At 49.4% G+C, this 25,633-nt stretch overlaps 1 protein-coding gene and 1 pseudogene across 1 annotated transcript; both read left to right on the top strand.

Annotated features, from left to right (window-relative positions):
• Positions 1–10,024: 10,024 nt before the first annotated feature.
• On the top strand, positions 10,025–14,207 carry LOC125518936 (putative acetyltransferase At3g50280; annotated as a pseudogene).
• Positions 14,208–19,984: 5,777 nt separating this feature from the next.
• LOC125520636 (uncharacterized) lies at positions 19,985–24,705 on the top strand. Its single transcript, XM_048685600.2, has 15 exons — positions 19,985–20,270; positions 20,369–20,428; positions 20,512–20,625; positions 20,735–20,791; positions 20,941–21,011; positions 21,152–21,251; positions 21,346–21,416; positions 21,510–21,610; positions 21,714–21,817; positions 21,904–21,957; positions 22,049–22,104; positions 22,197–22,645; positions 22,736–22,808; positions 22,934–22,995; positions 23,082–24,705. Exons 2-15 carry the CDS (start codon positions 20,399–20,401, stop codon positions 24,578–24,580), a joined length of 2,841 nt encoding a protein of 946 aa, XP_048541557.1. The 5' UTR covers positions 19,985–20,270; positions 20,369–20,398; the 3' UTR covers positions 24,581–24,705.
• The last annotated feature ends 928 nt before the right edge of the window (positions 24,706–25,633 follow it).

Consider the following 25,633-nt stretch of genomic DNA (forward strand, 5'->3'; position numbering starts at 1 on the left):
TACTTGCCCGAGATTCGATCGTCGGTATCTCAATACCTAGTTCAATCTCGTTACCGGAAAGTCTCTTTACTCATTCCGTAATACATCATCTCGCAACTAACTCATTAGTTGCAATGCTTGCAAGGCTTATGTGATGTGCATTACCGAGAGGGCCCAGAGATACCTCTCCGACAATCGGAGTGACAAATCCTAATCTCGAAATACGCCAACCCAACATGTACCTTTGGAGACACCTGTAGAGTACCTTTATAATCACCCATTTACGTTGTGACGTTTGGTAGCACACAAAGTGTTCCTCTGGCAAACGGGAGTTGCATAATCTCATAGTCATAGGAACATGTATAAGTTATGAAGAAAGCAATAGCAACATACTAAACGATCGGGTGCTAAGCTAATGGAATGGGTCATGTCAATCAGATCATTCACCTAATGATGTGATCCCGTTAATCAAATAACAAATCTTTGTTCATGGTTAGGAAACATAACCATCTTTGATTAACGAGCTAGTCAAGTAGAGGCATACTAGTGACACTCCGTTTGTCTATGTATTCACACATGTATTATGTTTCCGGTTAATACAATTCTAGCATGAATAATAAACATTTATCATGATATAAGGAAATAAATTATAACTTTATTATTGCCTCTAGGGCATATTTCCTTCAGTCTCCCACTTGCACTAGAGTCAATAATCTAGATTACACAGTAATGATTCTAACACCCATGGAGCCTTGGTGTTGATCATGTTTTGCTCGTGGAAGAGGCTTAGTCAACGGGTCTGCAACATTCAGATCCGTATGTATCTTGCAAATCTCTATGTCTCCCACCTGGACTAGATCCCGGATGGAATTGAAGCGTCTCTCGATGTGCTTGGTTCTCTTGTGAAATCTGGATTCCTTTGCCAAGGCAATTGCACCAGTATTATCACAAAAGATTTTCATTGGACCCGATGCACTAGGTATGACACCTAGATCGGATATGAACTCCTTCATCCAGACTCCTTCATTTGCTGCTTCCGAAGCAGCTATGTACTCCGCTTCACATGTAGATCCCGCCACAACGCTTTGTTTAGAACTGCACCAACTGACAGCTCCACCATTTAATGTAAACACGTATCCGGTTTGCGATTTAGAATCATCCGGATCAGTGTCAAAGCTTGCATCAACGTAACCTTTTACGATGAGCTCTTTGTCACCTCCACATATGAGAAACATATCCTTAGTCCTTTTCAGGTATTTCAGGATGTTCTTGACCGCTGTCCAGTGATCCACTCCTGGATCACTTTGGTACCTCCCTGCTAGACTTATAGCAAGGCACACATCAGGTCTGGTACACAGCATTGCATACATGATAGAGCCTATGGCTGAAGCATAGGGAACATCTTTCATTTTCTCTCTATCTTCTGCAGTGGTCGGGCATTGAGTCTTACTCAACTTCACACCTTGTAACACAGGCAAGAACCCTTTCTTTGCTTGATCCATTTTGAACTTCTTCAAAACTTTGTCAAGGTATGTGCTTTGTGAAAGTCCAATTAAGCGTCTTGATCTATCTCTATAGATCTTAATGCCTAATATGTAAGCAGCTTCACCGAGGTCTTTCATTGAAAAACTCTTATTCAAGTATCCCTTTATGATATCCAGAAATTCTATATCATTTCCAATTAGTAATATGTCATCCACATATAATATAAGAAATGCTACAGAGCTCCCACTCACTTTCTTGTAAATACAGGCTTCTCCAAAAGTCTGTATAAAACCAAACGCTTTGATCACACTATCAAAGCGTTTATTCCAACTCCGAGAGGCTTGCACCAGTCCATAAATGGATTGCTGGAGCTTGCACACTTTGTTAGCTCCCTTTGGATCGACAAAACCTTCTGGTTGCATCATATACAACTCTTCTTCCAGAAATCCATTCAGGAATGCAGTTTTGACATCCATCTGCCAAATTTCATAATCATAAAATGCGGCAATTGCTAACATGATTCGGACAGACTTAAGCATCGCTATGGGTGAGAAGGTCTCATCGTAGTCAATCCCTTGAACTTGCCGAAAACCTTTTGCGACAAGTCGAGCTTTGTAGACAGTAATATTACCGTCAGCGTAAGTCTTCTTCTTGAAGATCCATTTATTCTCAATTGCTTGCCGATCATCGGGCAAGTCAACCAAAGTCCATACTTTGTTCTCATACATGGATCCCATCTTAGATTTCATGGCTTCAAGCCATTTTGCGGAATCTGGGCTCACCATCGCTTCTTCATAGTTCGTAGGTTCATCATGATCTAGTAGCATGACTTCCAGAACAGGATTACCGTACCACTCTGGCGCGGATCTCACTCTGGTTGATCTACGAGGTTCAGTAGTATCTTGTTCTGAAGTTTCATGATCATCATCATTAGCTTCCTCACTAACTGGTGTAGGTGTCACAGAAACAGGTTTTTGTGATGTACTACTTTCCAATAAGGGAGTAGGTACAGTTACCTCGTCAAGTTCTACTTTCCTCCCACTCACTTCTTTCGAGAGAAACTCCTTCTCCAGAAAGTTTCCGAATTTAGCAACTAAAGTCTTGCCTTCGGATCTGTGATAGAAGGTGTATCCAATAGTTTCCTTTGGATATCCTATGAAGACACATTTCTCCGATTTGGGTTCGATCTTATCAGGTTGAAGCTTTTTCACATAAGCATCGCAGCCCCAAACTTTCAGAAACGACAACTTTGGTTTCTTGCCAAACCACAGTTCATAAGGCGTCGTCTCAACGGATTTTGATGGTGCCCTATTTAACGTGAATGCGGCCGTCTCTAGAGCGTATCCCCAAAACGATAGCGGTAAATCAGTAAGAGACATCATAGATCACACCATATCTAGTAAAGTACGATTACGACGTTCGGACACACCATTACGCTGTGGTGTTCCGGGTGGCGTGAGTTGCGAAACTATTCCACAATTTTTCAAATGTACACCAAACTCGTAACTCAAATATTCTCCTCCACGATCAGATCGTAGGAATTTTATTTTCTTGTTATGATGATTTTCAACTTCACTCTGAAATTCTTTGAACTTTTCAAATGTTTCAGACTTGTGTTTCATTAAGTAGATATACCCATATCTGCTTAAGTCATCTATGAAGGTGAGAAAATAACGATATCCGCCACGAGCCTCAACGTTCATCAGACCACATACATCTGTATGTATGATTTCCAACAAATCTGTTGCTCTCTCCATAGTACCGGAGAACGGTGTTTTTGTCATCTTACCCATAAGGCACGGTTCGCAAGTACCAAGTGATTCATAATCAAGTGGTTCCAAAAGCCCATTAGTATGGAGTTTCTTCATGCGCTTTATACCAATATGACCCAAACGGCAGTGCCACAAATAAGTTGCACTATCATTATCAACTCTACATCTTTTGGCTTCAACACTATGAATATGTGTGTCACTACTATCGAGATTCAATAAAAATAGACCACTCTTTAAGGGTGCATGACCATAAAAGATATTGCTCATATAAATAGAACAACCATTATTCTCAGATTTAAATGAATAACCGTCTCGCATCAAACAAGATCCAGATATAATGTTCATGCTTAACGCTGGCACCAAATAACAATTATTTAGGTCTAATATTAATCCCGAAGGTAGATGTAGAGGTAGCGTTCCGACTGCGATCACATCGACTTTGGAACCGTTTCCCACGCGCATCGTCACCTCGTCCTTAGCCAATCTTCGCTTAATCCGTAGTCCCTGTTTCGAGTTGCAAATATTAGCAACAGAACCAGTATCAAATACCCAGGTGCTACTGCGAGCATTAGTAAGGTACACATCAATAACATGTATATCACATATACCTTTGTTCACCTTGCCATCCTTCTTATCCGCCAAATACTTAGGGCAGTTCCGCTTCCAGTGACCAGTCTACTTGCAGTAGAAGCACTCAGTTTCAGGCTTAGGTCCAGGTTTGGGTTTCTTCTCTTGAGTAGAAACTTGCTTGCTGTTCTTTTTGAAGTTCCCCTTCTTCTTCCCTTTGCCCTTTTTCTTGAAACTAGTGGTCTTGTTGACCATCAACACTTGATGCTCCTTCTTGATTTCTACCTCCGCAGCTTTCAGCATTGCGAAGAGCTCGGGAATAGTCTTATTCATCCCTTGCATATTATAGTTCATCACGAAGCTCTTGTAGCTTGGTGGCAGTGATTGGAGAATTCTGTCAATGACGCAATCATCTGGAAGATTAACTCCCAATTGAATCAAGTGATTATTATACCCAGACATTTTGAGTATATGCTCACTGACAGAACTGTTCTCCTCCATCTTGCAGCTATAGAACTTATTGGAGACTTCATATCTCTCAATCCGAGCATTTGCTTGAAATATTAACTTCAACTCCTGGAACATCTCCTATGCTCCATGACGTTCAAAACGTCGTTGAAGTCCCGATTCTAAGCCGTAAAGCATGGCACACTAAACTATCGAGTAGTCATCAGCTTTGCTCTGCCAGATGTTCATAACATCTGGTGTTGCTCCAGCAGCAGGCCTGGCACCCAGCAGTGCTTCCAGGACGTAATTCTTCTGTGCAGCAATGAGGATAATCCTCAAGTTACGGACCCAGTCCGTGTAATTGCTACCATCATCTTTCAACTTTGCTTTCTCAAGGAACGCATTAAAATTCAACGGAACAACAGCACGAGCCATCTATCTACAATCAAGCATAAACAAGCAAGATACTATGAGGTACTAAGTTTCATGATAAATTTAGGTTCAATTAATTTACTTAAAGAACTCCCACTTAGATAGACATCCCTCTAATCCTCTAAGTGATTACGTGATCCAAATCAACTAAACCATGTCCGATCATCACGTGAGATGGAGTAGTTTCATTGGTGAACATCACTATGTTGATCATATCTACTATATGATTCACGCTCGACCTTTCGGTCTCCGTGTTCCGAGGCCATATCTGTATATGCTTGGCTCGTCAAGTATAACCTGAGTATTCCGCGTGTGCAACTGTTTTGCACCCGTTGTATTTGAACGTAGAGCCTATCACACCCGATCATCACGTGGTGTCTCAGCACGAAGAACTTTCGCAACGGTGCATACTCAGGGAGAACACTTCTTGATAATTAGTGAGAGATCATCTTATAATGCTACCGTCAATCAAAGCAAGATAAGATGCATAAAAGATAAACATCACATGCAATCAATATAAGTGATATGATATGGCCATCATCATCTTGTGCTTGTGATCTCCATCTTCGAAGCACCGTCGTGATCACCATCGTCACCGGCGCGACACCTTGATCTCCATCGTAGCATCGTTGTCGTCTCGCCAATCTTATGCTTCCACGACTATCGCTACCGCTTAGTGATAAAGTAAAGCATTACAGCGCGATTGCATTGCATACAATAAAGCGACAACCATATGGCTCCTGCCAGTTGCCGATAACTCGGTTACAAAACATGATCATCTCATACAATAAAATTTAACATCATGTCTTGACCATATCACATCAGTACATGCCCTGCAAAAACAAGTTAGACGTCCTCTACTTTGTTGTTGCAAGTTTTACGTGGCTGCTACGGGCTTAAGCAAGAACCAATCTTACCTACGCATCAAAACCACAACGATAGTTTGTCAAGTTGGTGCTGTTTTAACCTTCGCAAGGACCGGGCGTAGCCACACTCGGTTCAACTAAAGTTGGAGAAACTGTCACCCGCAAGCCACCTATGTGCAAAGCACGTCGGGAGAACCGGTCTCGCGTAAGCGTACGCGTAATGTCAGTCCGGGCCGCTTCGTCCAACAATACCGCCGAACCAAAGTATGACATGCTTGTAAGCAGTATGACTTATATCGCCCACAACTCACTTGTGTTCTACTCGTGCATATAACATCAACATATAAAACCTAGGCTCGGATGCCACTGATAGGCAACGTAGTAATTTCAAAAAATTTCCTACACACACGCAAGATCATGGTGATGCATAGCAACGAGAGGGGAGAGTGTGATCTACGTACCCTTGTAGACCGACAGCGGAAGCGTTAGCACAACGCGGTTGATGTAGTCGTACGTCTTCACGGCCCGACCGATCAAGCACCGAAACTACGGCACCTCCGAGTTTTAGCACACGTTCAGCTCGATGACGATCCCCGGACTCTGATCCAGCAAAGTGTCAGGGAAGAGTTCCGTCAGCACGACGGCGTGGTGACGATCTTGATGTACTATCGTCGCAGGGCTTCGCCTAAGCACCACTACAATATTATCGAGGATTATGGTGGAAGGGGGCACCGCACACGGCTGAGAATATGATCACGTGGATCAACTTGTGTGTCTAGGGGTGCCCCCTGCCCCCGTATATAAAGGATCAAGGGGAGGAGGCCGGTCGGCCCCTATGGCGCGCCAAGGAGGAGTCCTCCTCCTAGTAGGAGTAGGACTCCTACTAGGAGGGGGAAAGAAGTGGGGAGGGAGAAGGAAAGGGGGGCGCCGCCCCCCCCCCCCCTCTCCTAGTCCAATTCGGAACAGGGGGAGGAGGCGCGCGGCCCACCTTTGGCTGCCCCTCTCTCTCCACTAAGGCCCATATGGCCCATTACTTCTCCCGGGGGGGTTCCGGTAACCCTCTGGCTCTCCGGTTTTCTCCGAAATCACCCGGAACACTTCCGGTGTCCGAATATAGCCGTCCAATATATCAATCTTTATGTCTCGACCATTTCGAGACTCCTCGTCATGTCCGTGATCACATCCGGGACTCGGAACTAACTTCGGTACATCAAAACTCATAAACTCATAATATAACTGTCATCGAAACCTTAAGCGTGCGGACCCTACGGGTTCGAGAACAATGTAGACATGACCGAGACACGTCTCCGGTCAATAACCAATAGCGGAACCTGGATGCTCATATTGGCTCCTACATATTCTACGAAGATCTTTATCGGTCAGACCGCATAACAACATACGTTGTTCCCTTTGTCATCGGTATGTTACTTGCCCGAGATTCGATCGTCGGTATCTCAATACCTAGTTCAATCTCGTTACCGGCAAGTCTCTTTACTCGTTCCGTAATACATCATCTTGCAACTAACTCATTAGTTGCAATGCTTGCAAGGCTTATGTGATGTGCATTACCGAGAGGGCCCAGAGATACCTCTCCGACAATCGGAGTGACAAATCCTAATCTCGAAATACGCCAACCCAACATGTACCTTTGGAGACACCTGTAGAGTACCTTTATAATCACCCATTTACGTTGTGACGTTTGGTAGCACACAAAGTGTTCCTCCGGCAAACGGGAGTTGCATAAGCTCATAGTCATAGGAACATGTATAAGTTATGAAGAAAGCAATAGCAACATACTAAACGATCGGGTGCTAAGCTAATGAAATGGGTCATGTCAATCAGATCATTCACCTAATGATGTGATCCCGTTAATCAAATAACAACTCTTTGTTCATGGTTAGGAAACATAACCATCTTTGATTAACGAGCTAGTCAAGTAGAGGCATACTAGTGACACTCCGTTTGTCTATGTATTCACACATGTATTATGTTTCCGGTTAATACAATTCTAGCATGAATAATAAACATTTATCATGATATAAGGAAATAAATAATAACTTTATTATTGCCTCTAGGGCATATTTCCTTCAATTAGAGCAACTCCAATGGGACGACCCAAACGGACGGCGCATTTGTCCGCTTTTTGTCCGTTTGGGTCGGCCGCGCGCCCGGCGTCCGCCCAGTTTTGCATTTGGGTCGGCAATGCGCCCAATGCGCCAACCCATTTCATGTTCGCATTCAACTTTTATTTAAAAAAGGCCCGCGGCCGATCATGCCAGCGGCCATGTCTCATGCCGGCACCATGCCAGCGCCGGCATACAATGCCGGCTTCAGAAAATACCACAGTTCATGCTGGCGCACTCACCAGCCGGCCGGCACACATGCCAGCACACAAAAAATGGTGGGACTTGAGTTCGACCATGCCATCGCGGCTCCCGTGGTCATGTCGGCACACCTGTCGGCATACAAAAAAGATGGCCCTCGACGCCATAGATCACTCGTCGTCGAACTTGAGCATGTCGGCCTGCATCTTCTCGAACCATGGCCTCTTCCTTGGCGACAAGGCATTGAGATCCACCTTCATGATCTCCACCCCGGTCATCATGCTTGCAAGAGCCACTTATTCCTCCTTTGTCTTGGCGTTGGCGGCCTCGATCTCTAGCATCTTGGCTTGCTTCTCCGCCTCGAGCTCGAACATCTTGGCTTGCTTCTCGGCGTCAAGATCAAGCCTCCTCCTTTGGATCTCCATGAAAGCATCCATTTGCTCCGCCTTGAAACGCCAGTGCTCCTCCTCCCTTGAGCCCTTCTTATTCATCATGTCATCCACACTTGCGATCAAGGCGTTGGTGGCCGCATCTCGCTTGTCCTCCTTCTTGGAGTTGGTCTTCCCCCGCAGCCGTGCCGGCTCGCCCTCCCCAACATCCTCCACGGCGCCCTTCCCCCCACGTGCCTTGAGTGTGGCATATTGTGCCTCGAACTTCTCTTCGTCCTTGATGACCCGATAGCAATGGGAGAGGTTGAAGCACTTGCCATTGTGTTGAACCTTGAATGCCTCCAAAGCTTGAAATGCCTACAAAATGTTTCCATGCAAGCATATGGGCAAGTGATAGCAAATGAAGATGTAAAAGGATGATCTTGATGGCACAAAAGAGGGCGGCTTGCTTGCTATCATACCATGTCTTGCACGCCGATGCCGCTCACGGGGCGGGCCTTGACGCTCTCAAGGGTGGCGCAAAACTTGTTGCACTCTTGTTGGATCACCCTCCACCGCTTGGAAATGGAGACCCACCCGCGCGTGCTCACAAATTGGTAAGGTGGAAACTTCTTGCGCTCATGAAACTCGCGGTGCACACGAGTCCAAAAGGTCGAATGCTTTTGCTCGGCGCCCGTCTTTGGGTCTTGTCCAATGTCTCGCTAACACTCGCAAAGAAGCTTGTCCTCGGCAGCTGTGTACGCCTTCGTGCGCTTGCTCTTGCGCTTCGGCTTAGGACCGGCGGTTTGGTTGGCGAGCTCGTCCTCGAACAAAGGCTCCACTTCGATGTCGCACTCGTCCTCTTCCTCTAGCCATAGTCCTCCGGGAACTCATGGTCGAGGGGGAAGCCGTCCAGGTCGATGCCGACCTGATCACGCATGAAGGCCGCCTGATTGGGATCATAGCCAGCGGCTGGCGTGAACGCCCCGCGGCCGTCCTGGCTTTGTGTCTCGTCAGGATCGTAGCCAGCGCCCGATGCACCACCCTCGAAGATGAGGTTTTGCATGTAGTCCTCGTCGACGGCGGACGACATTTCCTTGAACAGGTTACGGGCGTCCGAGAGCCCGCTGGCTGGCGTCTGTCGCGCGCTTTCCTCGTGCCGCCGGACGATGAGCCACCGACCACCGGGATGGCATTGAGGTCGATGGGCGCGGGCGTGGGCGTGGAAGGCGCGACCACGCTCACGTCGGGTGAGCACTCCCCGGAGAGGCGGAAGGCCTGCGGGTAGACGTGGAAGCCGGGGACCGGGTTGCAAGCCGACGCGCGGGGTGAGTCGGGCATCACCATCCGAGGAAATGCTGATGAGCCGGTGCTGGCCGCGACGACGGCGGCTTGGAGGACGCTGTGCTGGCTAGGGTTTACCCCTAGCATGTAGAGCGCCTCCCTCGTTGCCGCGGCGACGCGGGCATTGGTGAACTCCTGCTGCGCGACGGCGACGGCGGCGGCCTGCGCAGCGGCCTCATCCCTCGCGTCCACGGCGTGCCTCCGGCCCTTCCTCTTGGCCGACTCCCTTACCCACTGTTCGGGCGTCAGTGCCTTCTTCGGCTTGGTCGCGGCGGCAGTCTTGTGCGGGGCACGAGGCTTGCCTTTCCCGGAGGGGGCGACGGCGCCGGACGAGGCGAGGGAGGCGAGGCCGACGGCGGCGTCGAGGTCAAGGTCGATGGCGTCCTCCATGGGTGGTTGGGGGGCGGGGGCACGCGGGGGCGGGAGCGTTTTTGGGGGAAATGGTGGTGGCTAACACCGACCGGCGGGCCCGGGGAGAGGAGCAGGCGCCTGCGCGCGTCCGCGCCGACACAAATTCGGCTCAAAATTGGGCCTGGAATGGGTCGCCCGCGGACGAAAAACGGACGCGCGTCCATTTGAATCGGCGCGTTGGGCCGCGACTTTTGTCCACGCCGATCCAAACGGACGCAGGCGGACGAAATGAGTCGTCTCATTGAAGTTACTCTTATTATTATTATTATTGGGAAATGCAGAATTCTCAAAAGGCAGAAATAAGAGGGAGGGGGGAGCATGATTGCAGTGTCATGTCGTCCTCAATCCTATATGATCACAAAAGACAAGAATTCGTATGAAAGAGTATTTGATAGCGCATGAAAAGCAAACGAATTCCATCAAAAGATTTCAGTGGATGTAAATTTTCCTCCAGACATAGTACAAAAATTCTTACGGATTCTAATCCCACGAATCAAACAATCAACATACAGAAAACAAATATCTAAGGGTCCAAAATCATCCAAAATAGAGAATTCTTTTGAATCAAAGGTACACCCACTTCTAGAATCCTCTGCCCATCACGTTGCGATCCAATCGTTTTCCGAGAGACTCCAGGTTACATTTCCAAAGGTCAACGCGACCAAGTATGCTAGCGAATTGAGGTGCGCGCTCCAGATCGCAGAATAGTTAAGCATAGCGACGGAGGATTCTGCCCCCGTCCGCGTCGTCTCCCGCCGCATGGTGCGGCAGTCTTCGAGCGGCGTGCCGACGTGCCCAGCGGAGCCTGCGGCCGAGACGGCGCACCTTGCGCCGTGGGACCTCCAGATGCTGACCGTGGATTACATCCAGAAGGGCATCCTCCTGCCAAAGCCCCCCGCCGGAGACGGCGGAGAGCGCCTCGTCGGGCGCCTTGCGTCGTCCTTCGCCCGCGCTCTAGGACGCTTCTACCCCTTCGCCGGCCGCCTCGCAGCCGAGGAGCAGCTGGAGGACGGCAGCCGGGCAGCGTCACCGTCTCTCTGCGCTGCACCAGCGAGGGCGCAGAGTTCGTCCACGCGGTGGCGCCCGGCGTCACAGTGGCCGATGTCGCGGCGTCGCTGTACATCCCCCGTGTGGTCTGGTCCTTTTTCCCACTCGACGGGCTGGTCGGCGCGGATGCCGTGGCCGGATCGCGCCCCGTCCTTGCCGCGCAGGTCACCGAGCTCGCGGACGGCGTCTTTGTCGCCATGTTGCTCAGCCACGCCGTTGCCGATGGGACTGCCTTCTGGCACCTCTTCAACACCTGGTCCGAGATGAGCCGGAGTGGCGGCGCCGACGCCGATGTTCACGCCGCCGCCGGTGCTCGAGCGTTGGTTCCCCGATGCCTGCCCTGTACCGGTCCCTCTGCCGTTCGCCAAGCTGGAGCATATGATCCGGCGGTTCGATTGCCCGCCGGTGGAGGAGGGCTTCTTCCATTTCTCCGCGGAGAGCATCAAGAAGCTGAAGTCCAGAGCGAACGCCGAGGTGGCCAGCGCCGGCGTCGGCTCGGCGACCTCCACAGCCACCCTCTCGTCTCTCCAGTCCCTGCTCGCTCACGTCTGGCGCTCAGTGTCTCGCGCCCGGCGCCTGTCACCGGTGGAAGAGACGACGTACACCGTGCTCGTCGGGTGTCGCGGCCGTGTCAAGCGCGTACCACAAACGTACGCAGGGAACGCCGTGGTACGCGCCACGGCGAGGTCCACGACCAGCGAGATCCTGGAGAGGGGACTGGGGTGGACGGCTGTTGCAGTCAATGAAGCCTATCAATTTAACTTGTCGTGGTGCCAGCGGATGAGCGATAGGGGATGATCTACAACGACCAAGATGAGAAGAAGCACAAGGAGATGGCATGTCAAGATTAGGAAAAGATTGTTAGCATAATCTTGAAGCGTCAAGTCCAAGTAGTATTTGTGCTAGATTAGGAAGTATTAGACGTGTTATGTTAGGTCTACATGATGATCAGTGTGGCCATGTAATTAGCTTAGGAAAGTCCTCAAATTGAGTCTGGTTAGGATTAGTTAGCCGTGTCCTAGTAGTATTAGTCTACATGAGTCAAGAGTCCGTGTAGGACTTGCTGTAGTTGGGTCGGTGGCCTTATGCATATTTATATGCATCAGGGCCACGTAAGAATCGTGTGCAAGAAAATAGAAAATAAAAAAAGAAGAAACAAAGGGCACACAAGAGCCCTTGGCTATAAACGTTTTGCGCGTGCGTGTTCATTGTGATTTGATGTGATCGATCCTGTGGGCTAAATTCCAACAATTGGTATCAGAGCAAGGTTCAAGGCAAAGCCGCGCTTGCCCCGGAGAGGCGACCCCTACTAGCGCCTCGGGGCGGGCGATGTTGTCGCTGGGTGTTGCAGCGACGAGGAGGATTATGCGACCGTCGTTCGATGGAGCGACAAGGAGGGAGACGGCGGGCTGTCGTAGGCAAGGCGGCGGATGGAGATCGTTGACGGGAGCGGTGGTGCGGTGATGCGGTGTCGGAAAGTCGTCAAGATCGTCATCCGGGAGTTAAAGTCAAGGAGTCGTGCGGGTTAGCACGGTCGGTTGGTCAGTCGGTCGTCGTCGTCATGTCCAAGTGCTTGTCTCTGTGAGGAGGCGTTGAAGATGAAGCGCATCCAGGTCGTCTATGTGTCTCGACGAGAGGATCAAGTTCAACTATGTAGGGGCGGTAAACCAGTGAAGGTGAGTCTCTTCAATGAGGCCATGTCTCTACATGAGGCTGGAGTGCATGGTGTAGCGCACGGGGTGGTGTGATCCACAAGGAGTCGGCTTGTATCTCGCTAGGGTGGAAGATGAAGTCCACCGGGTGGGGTTTTCCACATGTTACTAGCGAGGCTGGATAGTCCAAGACATATTTGAGGTGGTCCGTAAATTCGCCAAGTTGAAATTGGGAAGAGATTGTTGCAGTCAATGGAACCTATCAATTTAACTTGTCGTGATGCGAGCGGATGAGCGACAGGGGATGATCTACAACAACCAAGATGAGAAGAAGCACAAGGAGATGGCATGTCAGGATTAGGAAAAGATTGTTAGCATAATCTTGAAGCGTCAAGTCCAAGTAGTATTTGTGCTAGATTAGGAAGTATTAGACGTGTTATGTTAGGTCTACATAATAATCAGTGTGGCCGTATAATTAGCTTAGAAAAGTCCTCAAGTTGAGTCAGGTTAGGATTAGTTAGCCGTGTCCTAGTAGTATTAGTCTACATAATGATCAGTGTGGCCGTATAATTAGCTTAGAAAAGTCCTCAAGTTGAGTCAGGTTAGGATTAGTTAGCCGTGTCCTAGTAGTATTAGTCTACATGAGTCAAGAGCCCGTGTAGGACTTGCTGTAGTTGGGTCGGTGGCCTTATGCATATTTATATCAGTTTTGCTAAAGCACATCTAGATGTGCCATAAGTATTGCACATCTAAATCCTATGTCATTGTTCTTACCTTGAGATTCGTGTGGATTTTCTTTTTCTTTTTTCTCTTCCTCTTTATACTTGATTCACTCACTTAGATGTACAATAACTAGAGCATATCTAGATGTGCCCTAGACACACCCTATTTATATGCATCAGGGCCACGAAAAATCGTATGCAAGAAAACAGAAAATAAAAAAAGAAAACAAAAGGCATGACAAAAGCTCTTAGCTATAAAAATTTTGCGCGTGCGTGTTCATTGTGATTTGATGTGATCGATCATGTGGGTAAGTTCCAACAACGGCGCGGCTGCTGAACAGCGCCATCGCGTCGCTCGACGAGGCAGCGCTGGTGGGCTCGCTAACTTCGTGGCACCAGGACCCGAGGTTCGCGTACCAGGCGGGGTTCTGGAACCCGGCGATGGTGGTGACCGGGAACTCGCCGCGGTTCGACGCGTACGGGAACGACTTCGGGGCGGGACCACCGGTGGCCGTGCGGAGTGGTGGTGCGAACAAGGTGGACGGGAGGGTGATGGTGTACGAGGGCCGCGGGGCGGTGGGAGCATGGGGCTGGAGGTGTGCCTCGTGCCGGAGGCGCTCTCGCGGCTAGCTGCAGACCATGAGTTCATCTATCAGGACCGACGTACAGTAGTTCTCCCAATTTGTGTGCCTGCATCCATTTCAACAAGGGCTTACTTGCTTGACTGGATTTTTAAGCGGGTGTTTGGTTCAGAAATCTTAGGATTTTTTTTAATCCCAGGGACTAATTAAAAAAGACTCTCTAGTAGAGTTTTTTTTAGTCTCTGTAGAAAAAGTCCCTCCCGTTTGGTTCTTAGAAATTTTTTTAAAGACTTTTTCTAGTCTCTAGAACTAAAAAGTTCCTGAACCAAACACCCCCTAAATGTTGAAACGTCCTTGGGAAATTCTCATGTGGTTTCACCTAATGCTAGTGGCCGTGGAGATCTTCAAATCGTAATGTAATCTTTGTTATGTTATTAAGGGTTATTAATTAGGTTTGAATTGTAGGGGATTCCAATAAAAATCTGTGCGTAGTAGATATCGCCTAAAAATCTTCTAAAAAATTTCAAACCAATCGAGCCTAATTATACACTTGATTTCTTCAATGTGGAATCATTATTAGACGGACCAGTGCACGCGAACCAATCTGTGGTTGAATGATTAGGTAGACAATGGTATCTTCAGCCCATCAAGGTTCAAGTCCTGATGCTCGCATTTATTTTCAATATATCTACACCGGCTCAGTCTCTCGAAAGTGATCATAGAGATAAGATGTACGTGTACTCATTCATAGGGATAAGTATATGCGCATATATATAAGCGCCTGCGTCAGTACTATGTCAAAAAGAAAAGACAGACCAGTGCAATGCCAACCCTTTATTGAGAATGTTCGTGCATGAAATTCATTTCTCAGTTGCTTATGATGGCCTTTCTATGATGTTTGGGATGAACTAGCGTATTTCTCGTACATCCTCCCTAGAATAATTATGTAGGTGTGTCTAACTCTTATCTAGATGAAAAATAACTATGTCTCATATGATTCCTATATCATTAAATTTTACATAAGGATTTCTCTTTTATTAGTCAAATAGTGTAGGAGTTACACAAGACTTTGTTTTAATTCTCACCTAGATGAGAATTGGTTATCTCTCAATTTCTTTATCGTTCGATTTATACCATCAAGATTCATGTTTTTTTTTATATCGACTGGGCGTGCAGCTGCTATGGCCCGGCACATTGTTCCATTGTGCTTTTTATATTATTATTTTTTACCTCGGCTGACCGTTGCCACGTATGTATTTCTACAAGCAAAAGAGTCTGTGTGTTGTATTAATAAAAATATACCACATTCATCTAACCTAATAATCCTCGTGCTCACCCATACTGGCGGTAGCGTCAATGCTCACACAATCATAACACGTTTGAACGTTGTCAATTCTAAGGCGTCTCTCTCGACATAAGATGAGAATTCTGCTTTTTTCCAATGAGGTTTTGGCGAGGCGTTTATGCATCATTATAGATGATTTCTTTCGTCTCCAATCCTGATTTTATTGAGATGTTCATTTTCATTCTGAATCGGCACAATATGAAAGAAAGACGAATTGTGCGCTATTGATTAAACTTGCACCATAAATAATATTTTTGAAATAGTTAACAGGTATAATAACATCATATCCAGATTCTGCACGGTTTTCTAATCAAATTCCACATATAATAATATGTTAAATCTAGAGTTAGGTTTAAAAGATATGGATAATTTTTTAAAGCATTTGATATGTATTGCGGGTCGATTAACCCAATTATCAGGGGATTTTCTGCAAAAGAGAAAATCTGATTAAAAACTGATCTGCGTGTTGATTATCAGGAACATCAATGGGATTATGCGAAAGCGAAAATCTAAATTAAAACTAGATTGTTGGTTGATTACCAGAAACATCAAGGCGTTTTCTGCGAAAGCCGAAATCGAACTTAAAGATAAATTAAGGGTTAATTACCAGAAACATCAGGGATGAAAAAAATCTATTTTAAATTTGAACTATTGGTTGATTAGAAAAAGGTTGGAGAATTTCTGCAAAATGTTATACGTGTAACTTTGACACGCAAGCTTGTTTGGTCCTTTGATATGCAATTTATCCAATTAAGAACCAATTGCATGTTCGTCCATGAGATGCAACTCACCCGATCGAGTTATATGTTCATTCTTTACACGTAGGGGCTGTTTGGATTGTGAATATCTTTGCCATATATTGTCACATGATTTTTGCCACACTTGTCACACTTGCCTTAGTTGAGTTGCTCAAATTGTTAGCCATATTTTGGCTTGGCTAAAGGAATCTTGCCACGCTTCTTGTGTCTATGACATGTGGGGTTCACCGCTCATAAAAAATTCTTGCCTTAGGTGTGGCTAGAACCAAACACCTACCTAACTTGGTCAAATTTGCCTAAGGTTAGTTGTGATAAAGTGTGGCAATGTGTGGCTAGAAACCAAACAGCCCCGTAGTTTAGCATTAACGTTGCATGTCCACTCTTGACATTTAGTTAGCCCCGATCTAGTTGCCTGTCCACCCTTAACAACTCTTCAATTATATGTCCACCTTTCACATGCAACTTGAATGTAACTAACCCAGTTGCATGCCCATCTTGGACCCGAAGCTCGCTCGACTCAGTTGCATGTCCACGCTCAACACACAATTAGTCTTAATCTTGATCCAATTGCATGCCCACCTCCTACACACAACTTGCATGAGCCCAACCCAGTTGCATGTGACATGCAACTCACTCGACCAAGTTGCATGTCCACCCACGACATGCAACTCGCTCGACCTAGTTGCAAGTCTATCAAACACGTAACTCACATTGCGGCTCTAGATTTCCTAAAAGGAAGCTGTCTCCATACCAAACTAACGATGACTGCTAAAAATATCAAACTAACAAGGAGCTTGAAGTTGTTTATCAGCTTGACCAATCGTGGATGAAACCTCCCAAGGTTATCATGGACGAGCATTGCCCACGGGCTAGGGTCCGAATTCGACAATAGAACAATCATTGTGCCATGCCATCATCGACCGCGTCGACTTCATGGTCTAATGAAAACAACAAGGCGTAGACCGTCACCGCACATCCCCATCATGAAAGATGGGACAGAGGAGTTGGAGCGGGTAAGAACGGGCCACGATTCGCTAGACCAATCGCCTCTCACCTTTCTCACCATCAACACAAAAACTAGATATGTCTTCACAATCCCACGTGAGAATTTTTGTGAGGCTATCTTTTCGGCTTTGTTGTGGGAACTTTATGCGTAAATTCTCACTAAAGAAATAACAAAAAGTAAATGTGAGAGTTTTCTTGATTGGTTTAGAATGATCCAGATGTAAGAGTTTTCTCAATTGGTTTAGAATGATCCAGCTCCTAGTTAGGCTCTGGATTCCTTTGTTCTTTTTTCTTTGCTTTTTTGTGTGTGGATTTTTTTTTTGTGGATGGATTCCTTTGTTCATTGGGTCAATGCAAGGCATGTAAACCGTCATGCACTACTTGTCAATGTGGGAGGGCTACATGGATTAAAAAAATAGTTAGTGGGTCGATAAAATAAAAAACTTCAACAAATTAATTTAATTTTCCAGGAAAAATATTTAGATTTTAGTGCGCTTACAAAGGAAAAACTATGTCCTTTGTAGATGCCATGTTGCCATCATGAATACTACGTGAAGCCATTGCGTGTCTTAACAAACAAGCGAGCATACGTATCATCAAGATCGGACATGCAGGATATATATCACGTGAATTGGACTTTTCTTGGTTGGAACTTGGAAGTCGACGGCTGACGATTGCTACTGGGTCTGGGTGGCTGCCAATGCCAAGCTCTAACCTTTAGTCCAACCAGTAGATTTCATACTCAGACAATCCCCTTTTTTAACCACCATGTGTGCTTAAAATAAGATGTTACTATACTACTTACCATTCTCCTGAACACAGCACAGCTCCATGATACTCCTTCTGTAAACTGATATTTTTTTTTTGAAACGGAGGCAAAAGCTTTGCCTTATCTCATTAATAAAGAAAAAAAGAATTACCCGGTTAATTAACGAAAATCCGGACGAAAACCGTTACAACACATCCACATAAGACACACATGGCGACCTGGCAACCAACACAAAAACGCACACACGTCGCCAAAGGAGAGAACACCCTCGAGGTTGCAACCCGGTGCCATCGTCATCACACCTTCACAAGGGCGACCCCGACTCCACCATCGACGACCACCGAAGTAGCCCTCGCCACAAGCAAATGCCGAGGCCTGTACCGGCCGATGCCAAACAGTCAACCGCACACGCCGACTACCAGGCAGCTCCGACTCTGTCAACGAGCATTGCAGGAAATAAGCGTTGAGCCAGCGCCGAGCCAGCGCCAGAACCGACCACCTGCCTCGCGTCATCGTTGCCGCAAGGGCCCCTCCTCAGCAGCTCCGACTCCAAGAAGACAAAGTGAAGCACGGCAACCCCTCGAACACGCCGGATGAGACCGACTACCAAAACTCAGCTGCAAACCAACTCCGCCCATAGCCGCCATCGTTGCCACACAAGAATCCGCGTCACCCACCCACATCGCCAGCCGGGCACCTACCGACCGTGATGTCGTGCATGTCCAGCTCCAGGAAAGCGCGAAGGGGATCGATGACCTTCAAGGCGACGCCCCCAAGGGGGTCGCGACGTTGGAGAACGACGCCGTCGCCCGACTCACACCGGAGTCTTAGCTTTCGCCCGATGGCCAAGGTCCGAAGGTGCTAGGAAAGGAGAGGCTCCACGACGACTCCCCAAGGAGGAAGAACGACGTCCCCGGACGCCGCGTCGTCTAGGCTTTCGCTCGGAGCCCCCTCACCGAGCACCCCCATGCAACCGGCGATGCAGCACCACCGGACCGCAAGCCTGCTGTCCCACACACCTACGCGACGACGGCACCACCATCACGCAGGAGCCGCCATCCTCACCGCCAGCAACCGCCGGCGAGCCAGAGCCGGCCAAACCAGCCAGATCTGGCGCCCACCACCGCACTGCCACGGAGACCACCAAGCTTCACTTGAGCAGGGAGGTGGGCTGCCACCACACCCCCACACGCCGGAGAAATGCCTAGCCGAAGCCTTCGGAGTCCGCCGACGCCACCAGAGGCGCTGCGAAGAAGCCGCCGTGGTCGCCCACCGCACAGCCGAGGGGGGTTGAGCCTCCCCCCACCACCCACCATGCCGCCAGCCACACCGGGCCAGCAAGGCCGGCCAGAACAGGGGCACCAAGCCAGGGAGGGGGGGCCGTCACCCCGCCCCATCCCACCGAGCAGGACAGACGGCCAACCCGCCTGTCCAGCCACAGTCGCCGCACCGCTAGATGGGCCGCCGCCGAGCAGCTGAGCCACCCGCCTGCACCTCCATTCGCCGGATCCGCGCAGCCAGGAGCCACCGGAGCGCCGCCAGGGGCCGGATCTACATCGGGGCCGCCGAAGCAGCCGCGGACCTGCAGCACCGGAGCCCCCACCACCACCTGCGCTGGGAGAGCGGATCCCGCCGCCGCCGGCCGCCAGGGGACTTTGCCCGCAGACGTGCGCCGGCGACGGCGAGGGGGATGGAGGGGATGGGGGAGCGGAGGTGCCGGCGCTGGGGGTTCCGCCCATGCCGCCCCTAGGAGCGACGCGGGGGCAGCGAGGGAGTGGATGAGCTCTCAGCTCAGTGGTCAGGGGCAGTGCTTCCTTCTGTAAACTGATATAAGATCGTTTAGATCACTACCAAACTAATTCATCGAAAAGCCTCAAATTTTTCAACTATAAGTAGTCTATTCGTCAGAGAGAATTTGTCAAAAAAACGTACTACATTACACTAATTCAGCACCCCGGCTGCTATTTCTGATTTCCGACGGAACAAGTCCAAGAAACCACGCGACAGTCTGGCGCGCATCACGGAGGCTGCCAGCGCCCGTCTTTCCCATGAACGGCTAGCTAGCTTGGCAGCACCGGCGAAACTTTGTTCCTTCCGGCGTGGTGACGCGGCAATCGGGCCAATTCTCCGAAAAGATTTATGAGCGAGAATCGTGACCGGGGAGCAGGAATCGTATATTCAACAGCTTCCGCGACTGCGACTTGCGCGCCTACTTTTCCACGCAGCTGAGCATATCTGAATATCTGATGCCACCAGCCAGTCCTTCTGGTTATGCTCCTCGCTTCTCCTTCGTCGCGTCGTCTTCGTCCCCTTCTTGACGAATGAGTTATATAGACAGCTACCTCGGGGGGCTCCTCAACGAGCTGAGCGTCTCAGGGTGCGGTGTTCAGGTCCAGGTACTTTCTCTTCTCCTCCTCCTATGTAGGTGGTTCTCTTGGTCTGTTTCAAATCTGATGAGAAGTTCAGTTCTTCTGACCATGTGTATCTACTCCAGTCGAATTAGCTCCTCCATCGGCTTCTGAAGATGGGAAGTTCAGGGTTTGAGCAAGCAAAGGTAGCTTCTGACCTGAAACAGCTCCTTCCATTTCTTTGGCTTCTCATTTCTGTGATGTTCTGACATGGTTGTTCTTGCTTCAGCCACACTTGCACGTCGACTGTGCTCGGCCACCAGCAATAACTTGGCAGAGGAAATTCGACGATGAAGGCAAGAAGGTTGCTATGCTTAGCATGACCACTGATGTCTTGACAATTGTAAGCAAGCATGTCTGTCACATGGACTGTACCTTTCTAAATTTTGCATTTAGAACCAAGGATGCGTACTACCTTTGCAACATAAACACTGACCATGGCTGTGCTGCAGATACCCTTGATTTTTAAAATGCTTCGACTACACGTCGAAGGAATAGCGAAAAACCAAGTGAGTCGCTCTTCTGTCACTGAACATTCAGCTAATCTGTCTACCAGCATGCACATGTAGTTGAAATGCCGGTGCAAATTATTCTGCCTAGTCAGTACTCAATAGTAGCCAGTGAAATTGCTGAAAACTTGTTCTCTTGTTTCGCCAAGATTGCGGTCTATGATCCGCTCAGGAAATGGATGGACAACTGCTACCGCGGGGTACCCCTCGGCGGACTAGGGTAAGTTCTTTCGATGTTTCTGGTCCTGATTTTGCTCTGAGACTTGCCTTGGTTGTGCTGTGACATTCATGCATGGCCCTGCAGCTGACTGAACTTCAGATGACAGTTCTATTCAAAGTACATTCTCTTCTTCTTTTCAGTTCAGGAAGCATAGGGAGAAGCTACAGAGGGTACTTTCAGCAGTTTCAAATATTCCCCAGGATATACGAAGAGAAGCCTATCCTGCCCAACCAGTTCTCAGTAATAATAAATTTACACTTGCTTTCATTAGTCGCAATCCTCAATTTATGGTGGAAAAACGTCTTATATTGCCCACTTATTTTCACCTGTCTAGGCATTCGTTTCGCGGCCCGGCGGGAAGAGCTACTCCACAGTGTTGTCGGCACCAACTGCTGATCTCCTCAAGTAAGCAGTGAAATCCTCACAATCTCACCTGTATATCGTTCATCTGATTATGCCAGCCAGAGATACCATATAAAAAATGATGCACAATTGCAGGGGAATAGATAAAGCCGGTATCAGGTCTTGGGACTGGAAGCTGAAAGAGAAGAATTGCAACTACCATGGCTTGTTCCCAAGATCTTGGACTGTATATGATGGTACATTCCTTACCTGACAGACATAGTCGTCGCCGGTAACAATGCCGATTAAGTTTGTCTGGTAGAACCTACTAACCTTCTATTTTCCACAATTGCAATGTAGGCGAGCCTGACCCTGAAATCAAGATCACCTGCCGTCAGATATCGCCCTTCATCCCTCACAACTACAAGGAGAGCAGCTTTCCCGTCGCGGTTTTCACTTTTACGGTACATTTTCTTCTTGAGCAAATCAAACAAATGATGCCACATGAGTGATTCAGTACTTAAATTTTGATCCCTGATGCTTGCACCAGGTGCAAAATTCTGGGAGCACACCTGCGGATGTCACATTGCTCTTCACATGGGCAGTAAGTGCAAAGCCAACACTCTGCTCTTCAGAACAGACACAACATCTTTGTAGCCAGGATTTGACCTTAATTTCCATGTTCGTCCGTGTAGAATTCCGTGGGTGGAAAATCAGAACTGACGGGGAATCACATCAACTCCAGAATCAAGTAACGAGCACGACAAAATTCGCTTGATGCGATGTGGTAACGGGCAGCAAACTCTCTGACAATGACAAGGTCTTCTTCCTTGTTGCGTGCAGAGCGCGCGACGGCGTCCATGGCGTCCTTCTACGCCACAGGACGGCGGACGGGAACCCTCCGGTGACGTTCGCGATCGCGTCGCAGGAGACCGGCGACGTCCGCGTCACCTGCTGCCCGTCCTTCGCGATGGGCCCGTCCAGCCCCGGCGGCCGCGACCAGTTCACGGCCAAGGACATGTGGGACGAGGTCAAGAAACATGGTTCCTTTGGTGAGGCCGCCGGCGGGGCGCCGAATGCGTCGTCGGGTCCTGGATCGTCTATTGGGGCGGCGGTCGCGTCGACGACGACGGTGCCGGCGGGGGGCACGCGCGTGGTGTCGTTCGCGCTCTCGTGGTCGTGCCCCGAGGTGAAGTTCCCCGCCGGGAGGACCTACCACCGGAGGTACACCAAGTTCCTCGGCCTGGATCGAGACTCCGCCGCAGAACAACTGGCTCACGACGCCCTTCTCGGTGAGATTTCCAAGGGTTCTTGGTCGATGAAGATTTCTGAATCTCTCTGAAGATTGAGATTTCTTGAATATTTGTTGTGTCTGCGTGTAGAACACATGGAGTGGGAGTCGAAAATCGACGAGTGGCAGAGGCCTATCCTGCAGGACAAGAGGCTGCCTGAATGGTAAGAAATTCAGATTAAGCTCAGTGTCAATCACTGACATATTTTCCCCATTAAACCGCCAAATTATTGAATTAGTCATAGTTTGATTCCAGAACAGAACAGGTGATGACATGATTGTTTTTCAGGTATCCGGTTGTACTGTTCAACGAGCTCTACTATCTCAACGCTGGAGGCACTATTTGGACAGGTAATTTACACTGATCCGACTGAACTCTGAAGTCACAAATTTATCTTCGGCAATGGTCCGAAATCTGAACTTTTCGTTTGTCACAGATGGGCTGCCTCCGAAGAAGACCAGCTTTGCCTCGTCAAAGTACGGGTCGACGACGGAGTCCTTCACTCTCGACGGGTTCCGCGCAGGTGATCTCGCTGTGGACGGTATCCTGAGCGCAATGTCGACGGCGGAGGAGCGGCTGGAATCATCGTCGGCGTTCGGCGCGGCCCTTCTCGGCGACGGCGAGGAGAACGTGGGGCAGTTCTTGTACCTGGAGGGGATGGAGTACCACATGTGGAACACCTACGACGTTCACTTCTACTCCTCCTTCGCGCTGATCTCCCTCTTCCCGGAGATCGAGCTCAGCCTCCAGCGCGACTTCGCCCGCGCCGTCCTCCTCCACGACCCGCGCCCCATGCGCACGCTCGACGGCGTCGACGTCCCACGCAAGGTGCTCGGCGCCGTGCCGCACGACATCGGCCTGGCCGACCCCTGGTTCGAGCTGAACGCGTACATGATCCATGACCCGTCGCGGTGGAAGGACCTCAACCCCAAGTTCGTCCTCCAGGTGTACCGCGACGTCGCCGCCACCGGGAATGTTGCGTTCGCGACGGCGGCGTGGCCGGCGGTGTACCTGGCCATGGCGTACATGGACCAGTTCGACCGTGACGGGGACGGTATGGTGGAGAACGAGGGCCGGCCCGACCAGACGTTCGACCTGTGGTCCGTCTCCGGGGTCAGCGCGTACACCGGCGGTCTCTGGGTCGCGGCCCTTCAGGCGGCGGCCGCCATGGCGCGCATCGTCGGCGACCCCGGCGCGGAGGGGTACTTCCTCGAGCGGTACAAAAGGGCGCAGCGCGTGTACGACGGCGAGCTCTGGAACGGCTCCTACTTCGACTACGACAACAGCGGCGGCGCGACTAGCAAGTCCATCATGGCCGACCAGCTCGCCGGGCAGTGGTACGCGCGCGCGTGCGGGCTGGAGCCGGTCGTGGAGGAGGAGAAGGCACGCAGCGCGCTGGGGACGGTGCTGGACTACAACGTGATGCGCGTGCAGGGCGGCGCGGTGGGGGCCGTGAACGGGATGCGGCCGGACGGCGCCGTGGACGCGTCGTCGCTGCAGTCCAAGGAGGTGTGGGTCGGGGTCACCTACGGCGTGGCCGCCGCCATGCTCCACGAGGGCATGCCGGAGGCGGCGTTCCGGACGGCGAAGGGCGCGCACGACGCCGGGTGGGGCAGGGACGGGTTCGGGTACGCGTTCCAGACGCCGGAGGCGTGGACGTCCGACGCCGGCGGCGGGTACCGGTCGCTACACTACATGCGGCCCCTCTCCATCTGGGCGATGCAGTGGGCGCTATCGCCGCCGGAGCTCCATTGGGACCTCCGGGTGGTTCCGGGTTCGGTGTCCGCCGTAGCGTCGCCGGCGGAGGTGGACCTGGCGCGGGAGAAGTTCGAGAAGGTGGCGAGCATGCTGAGGCTGCCGGAGGAAGTGCAGCACAAGGGGTATCTCAGAGCTATCTACCAGGTACTCCGGCAGATGCTGCTCCCGGAATCCTGATTCTCACGGGTGGAACTTCCAACTTCAGCCCTGAAACATTCCGTCGTAACGTCTAGACAATCTCTCAGAGAGGCGTCTTGATAAAGCATTCCGTCTGGAATATCATTTGTGGGATCTTTTGATTAGCACAATTCTTAAAGCAAGCCTATGGGGAAATATACGTAAAAAGAACAATAATCCTACACTCATGGGCTGTTTAAAGGCGCTTTACAAAACCTTCCAATTAATCTTCAATCCCCCATTGAATTTCACTGGGGTGGGCCCCAACCCTCTTCCTGTCTTCCGATCGTTTTGTCCCGAAAGCAACTAGTTAACGAGTGCTCCTTAGGGTTCTCTACCATTCGTCACGTGTCGCGCTCTGGGAATCCCTCCAGATTTTGTTTTTTAATATATATTTCGCACGCGATTTTGGCTTTTTAAACAGATTTTTTTTATGTTTTGGTTTTCCATCGGTCTTCCTTAACTTTTCGATAAACAAAATTCAAAAGAAAAAATTACGCAAAAAAACTCGTTTTCTTTTTTTGTTTCGCGAGAGTCATGGTTTTGCTTCCGCGAGAGGCACGGTTTTGGTTTCGTGAGAGTCACGGCCATGGCTCTCGGAAACAGAAAAAACTCGTTTTTTGTTGTTTTTTCTTTCACGAGAGTCACGGTTTGCTTCCGCGAGAGGCACGGTTGTGCTTTAGCGAGAGTCACGGCTGTGCCTCTCGAAAACGAAAAAAATGCGTTTTCTGTTTTTTTTCTTTCGCGAGAGTAAAGATTTTGCTTCCGCGAGAGGCACAGTTGTGTTTTCGCGGGAGTCATGGCCGTGCCTCTTGGAAATGAAAAAAATAAGTTTTTTGTTTTTTTTCTTTCGCGAGAGTCACGATTTTGCTTTTGTGAGAGGCGCGATTGTGCTTTCGCGAGAGTCACGGCCGTGCCTCATCGGAAACGGAAAAAAATACGTTTTCTCTTATTCTTCTTCCTTTTTCTTCCGCGAGAGTCACGGTTATAATTTCGTGAGAGGCACGGGCGTGCCTCTTTCAGAAAGGAAAAAAACCCATGCACCCGGTTCGG

The sequence above is a fragment of the Triticum urartu genome, chromosome 7A, assembly GCF_056163025.1.
Source record: "Triticum urartu cultivar PI428250 chromosome 7A, HENAU_Tu73, whole genome shotgun sequence".
Classification (NCBI taxonomy): Eukaryota; Viridiplantae; Streptophyta; class Magnoliopsida; order Poales; family Poaceae; genus Triticum; species Triticum urartu.

Bases quoted from the DNA above. Each gene is read 5' to 3' on its own strand.
- LOC125520636 (XM_048685600.2), top strand. From the start codon at position 20,399: ATGGGAAGTTCAGGGTTTGAGCAAGCAAAG. The intron at 22,809-22,933 runs GTAAGAAATTCA...ATTGTTTTTCAG, and splicing joins GACAAGAGGCTGCCTGAATG to GTATCCGGTTGTACTGTTCA. The intron at 22,996-23,081 runs GTAATTTACACT...CGTTTGTCACAG, and splicing joins TGGAGGCACTATTTGGACAG to ATGGGCTGCCTCCGAAGAAG.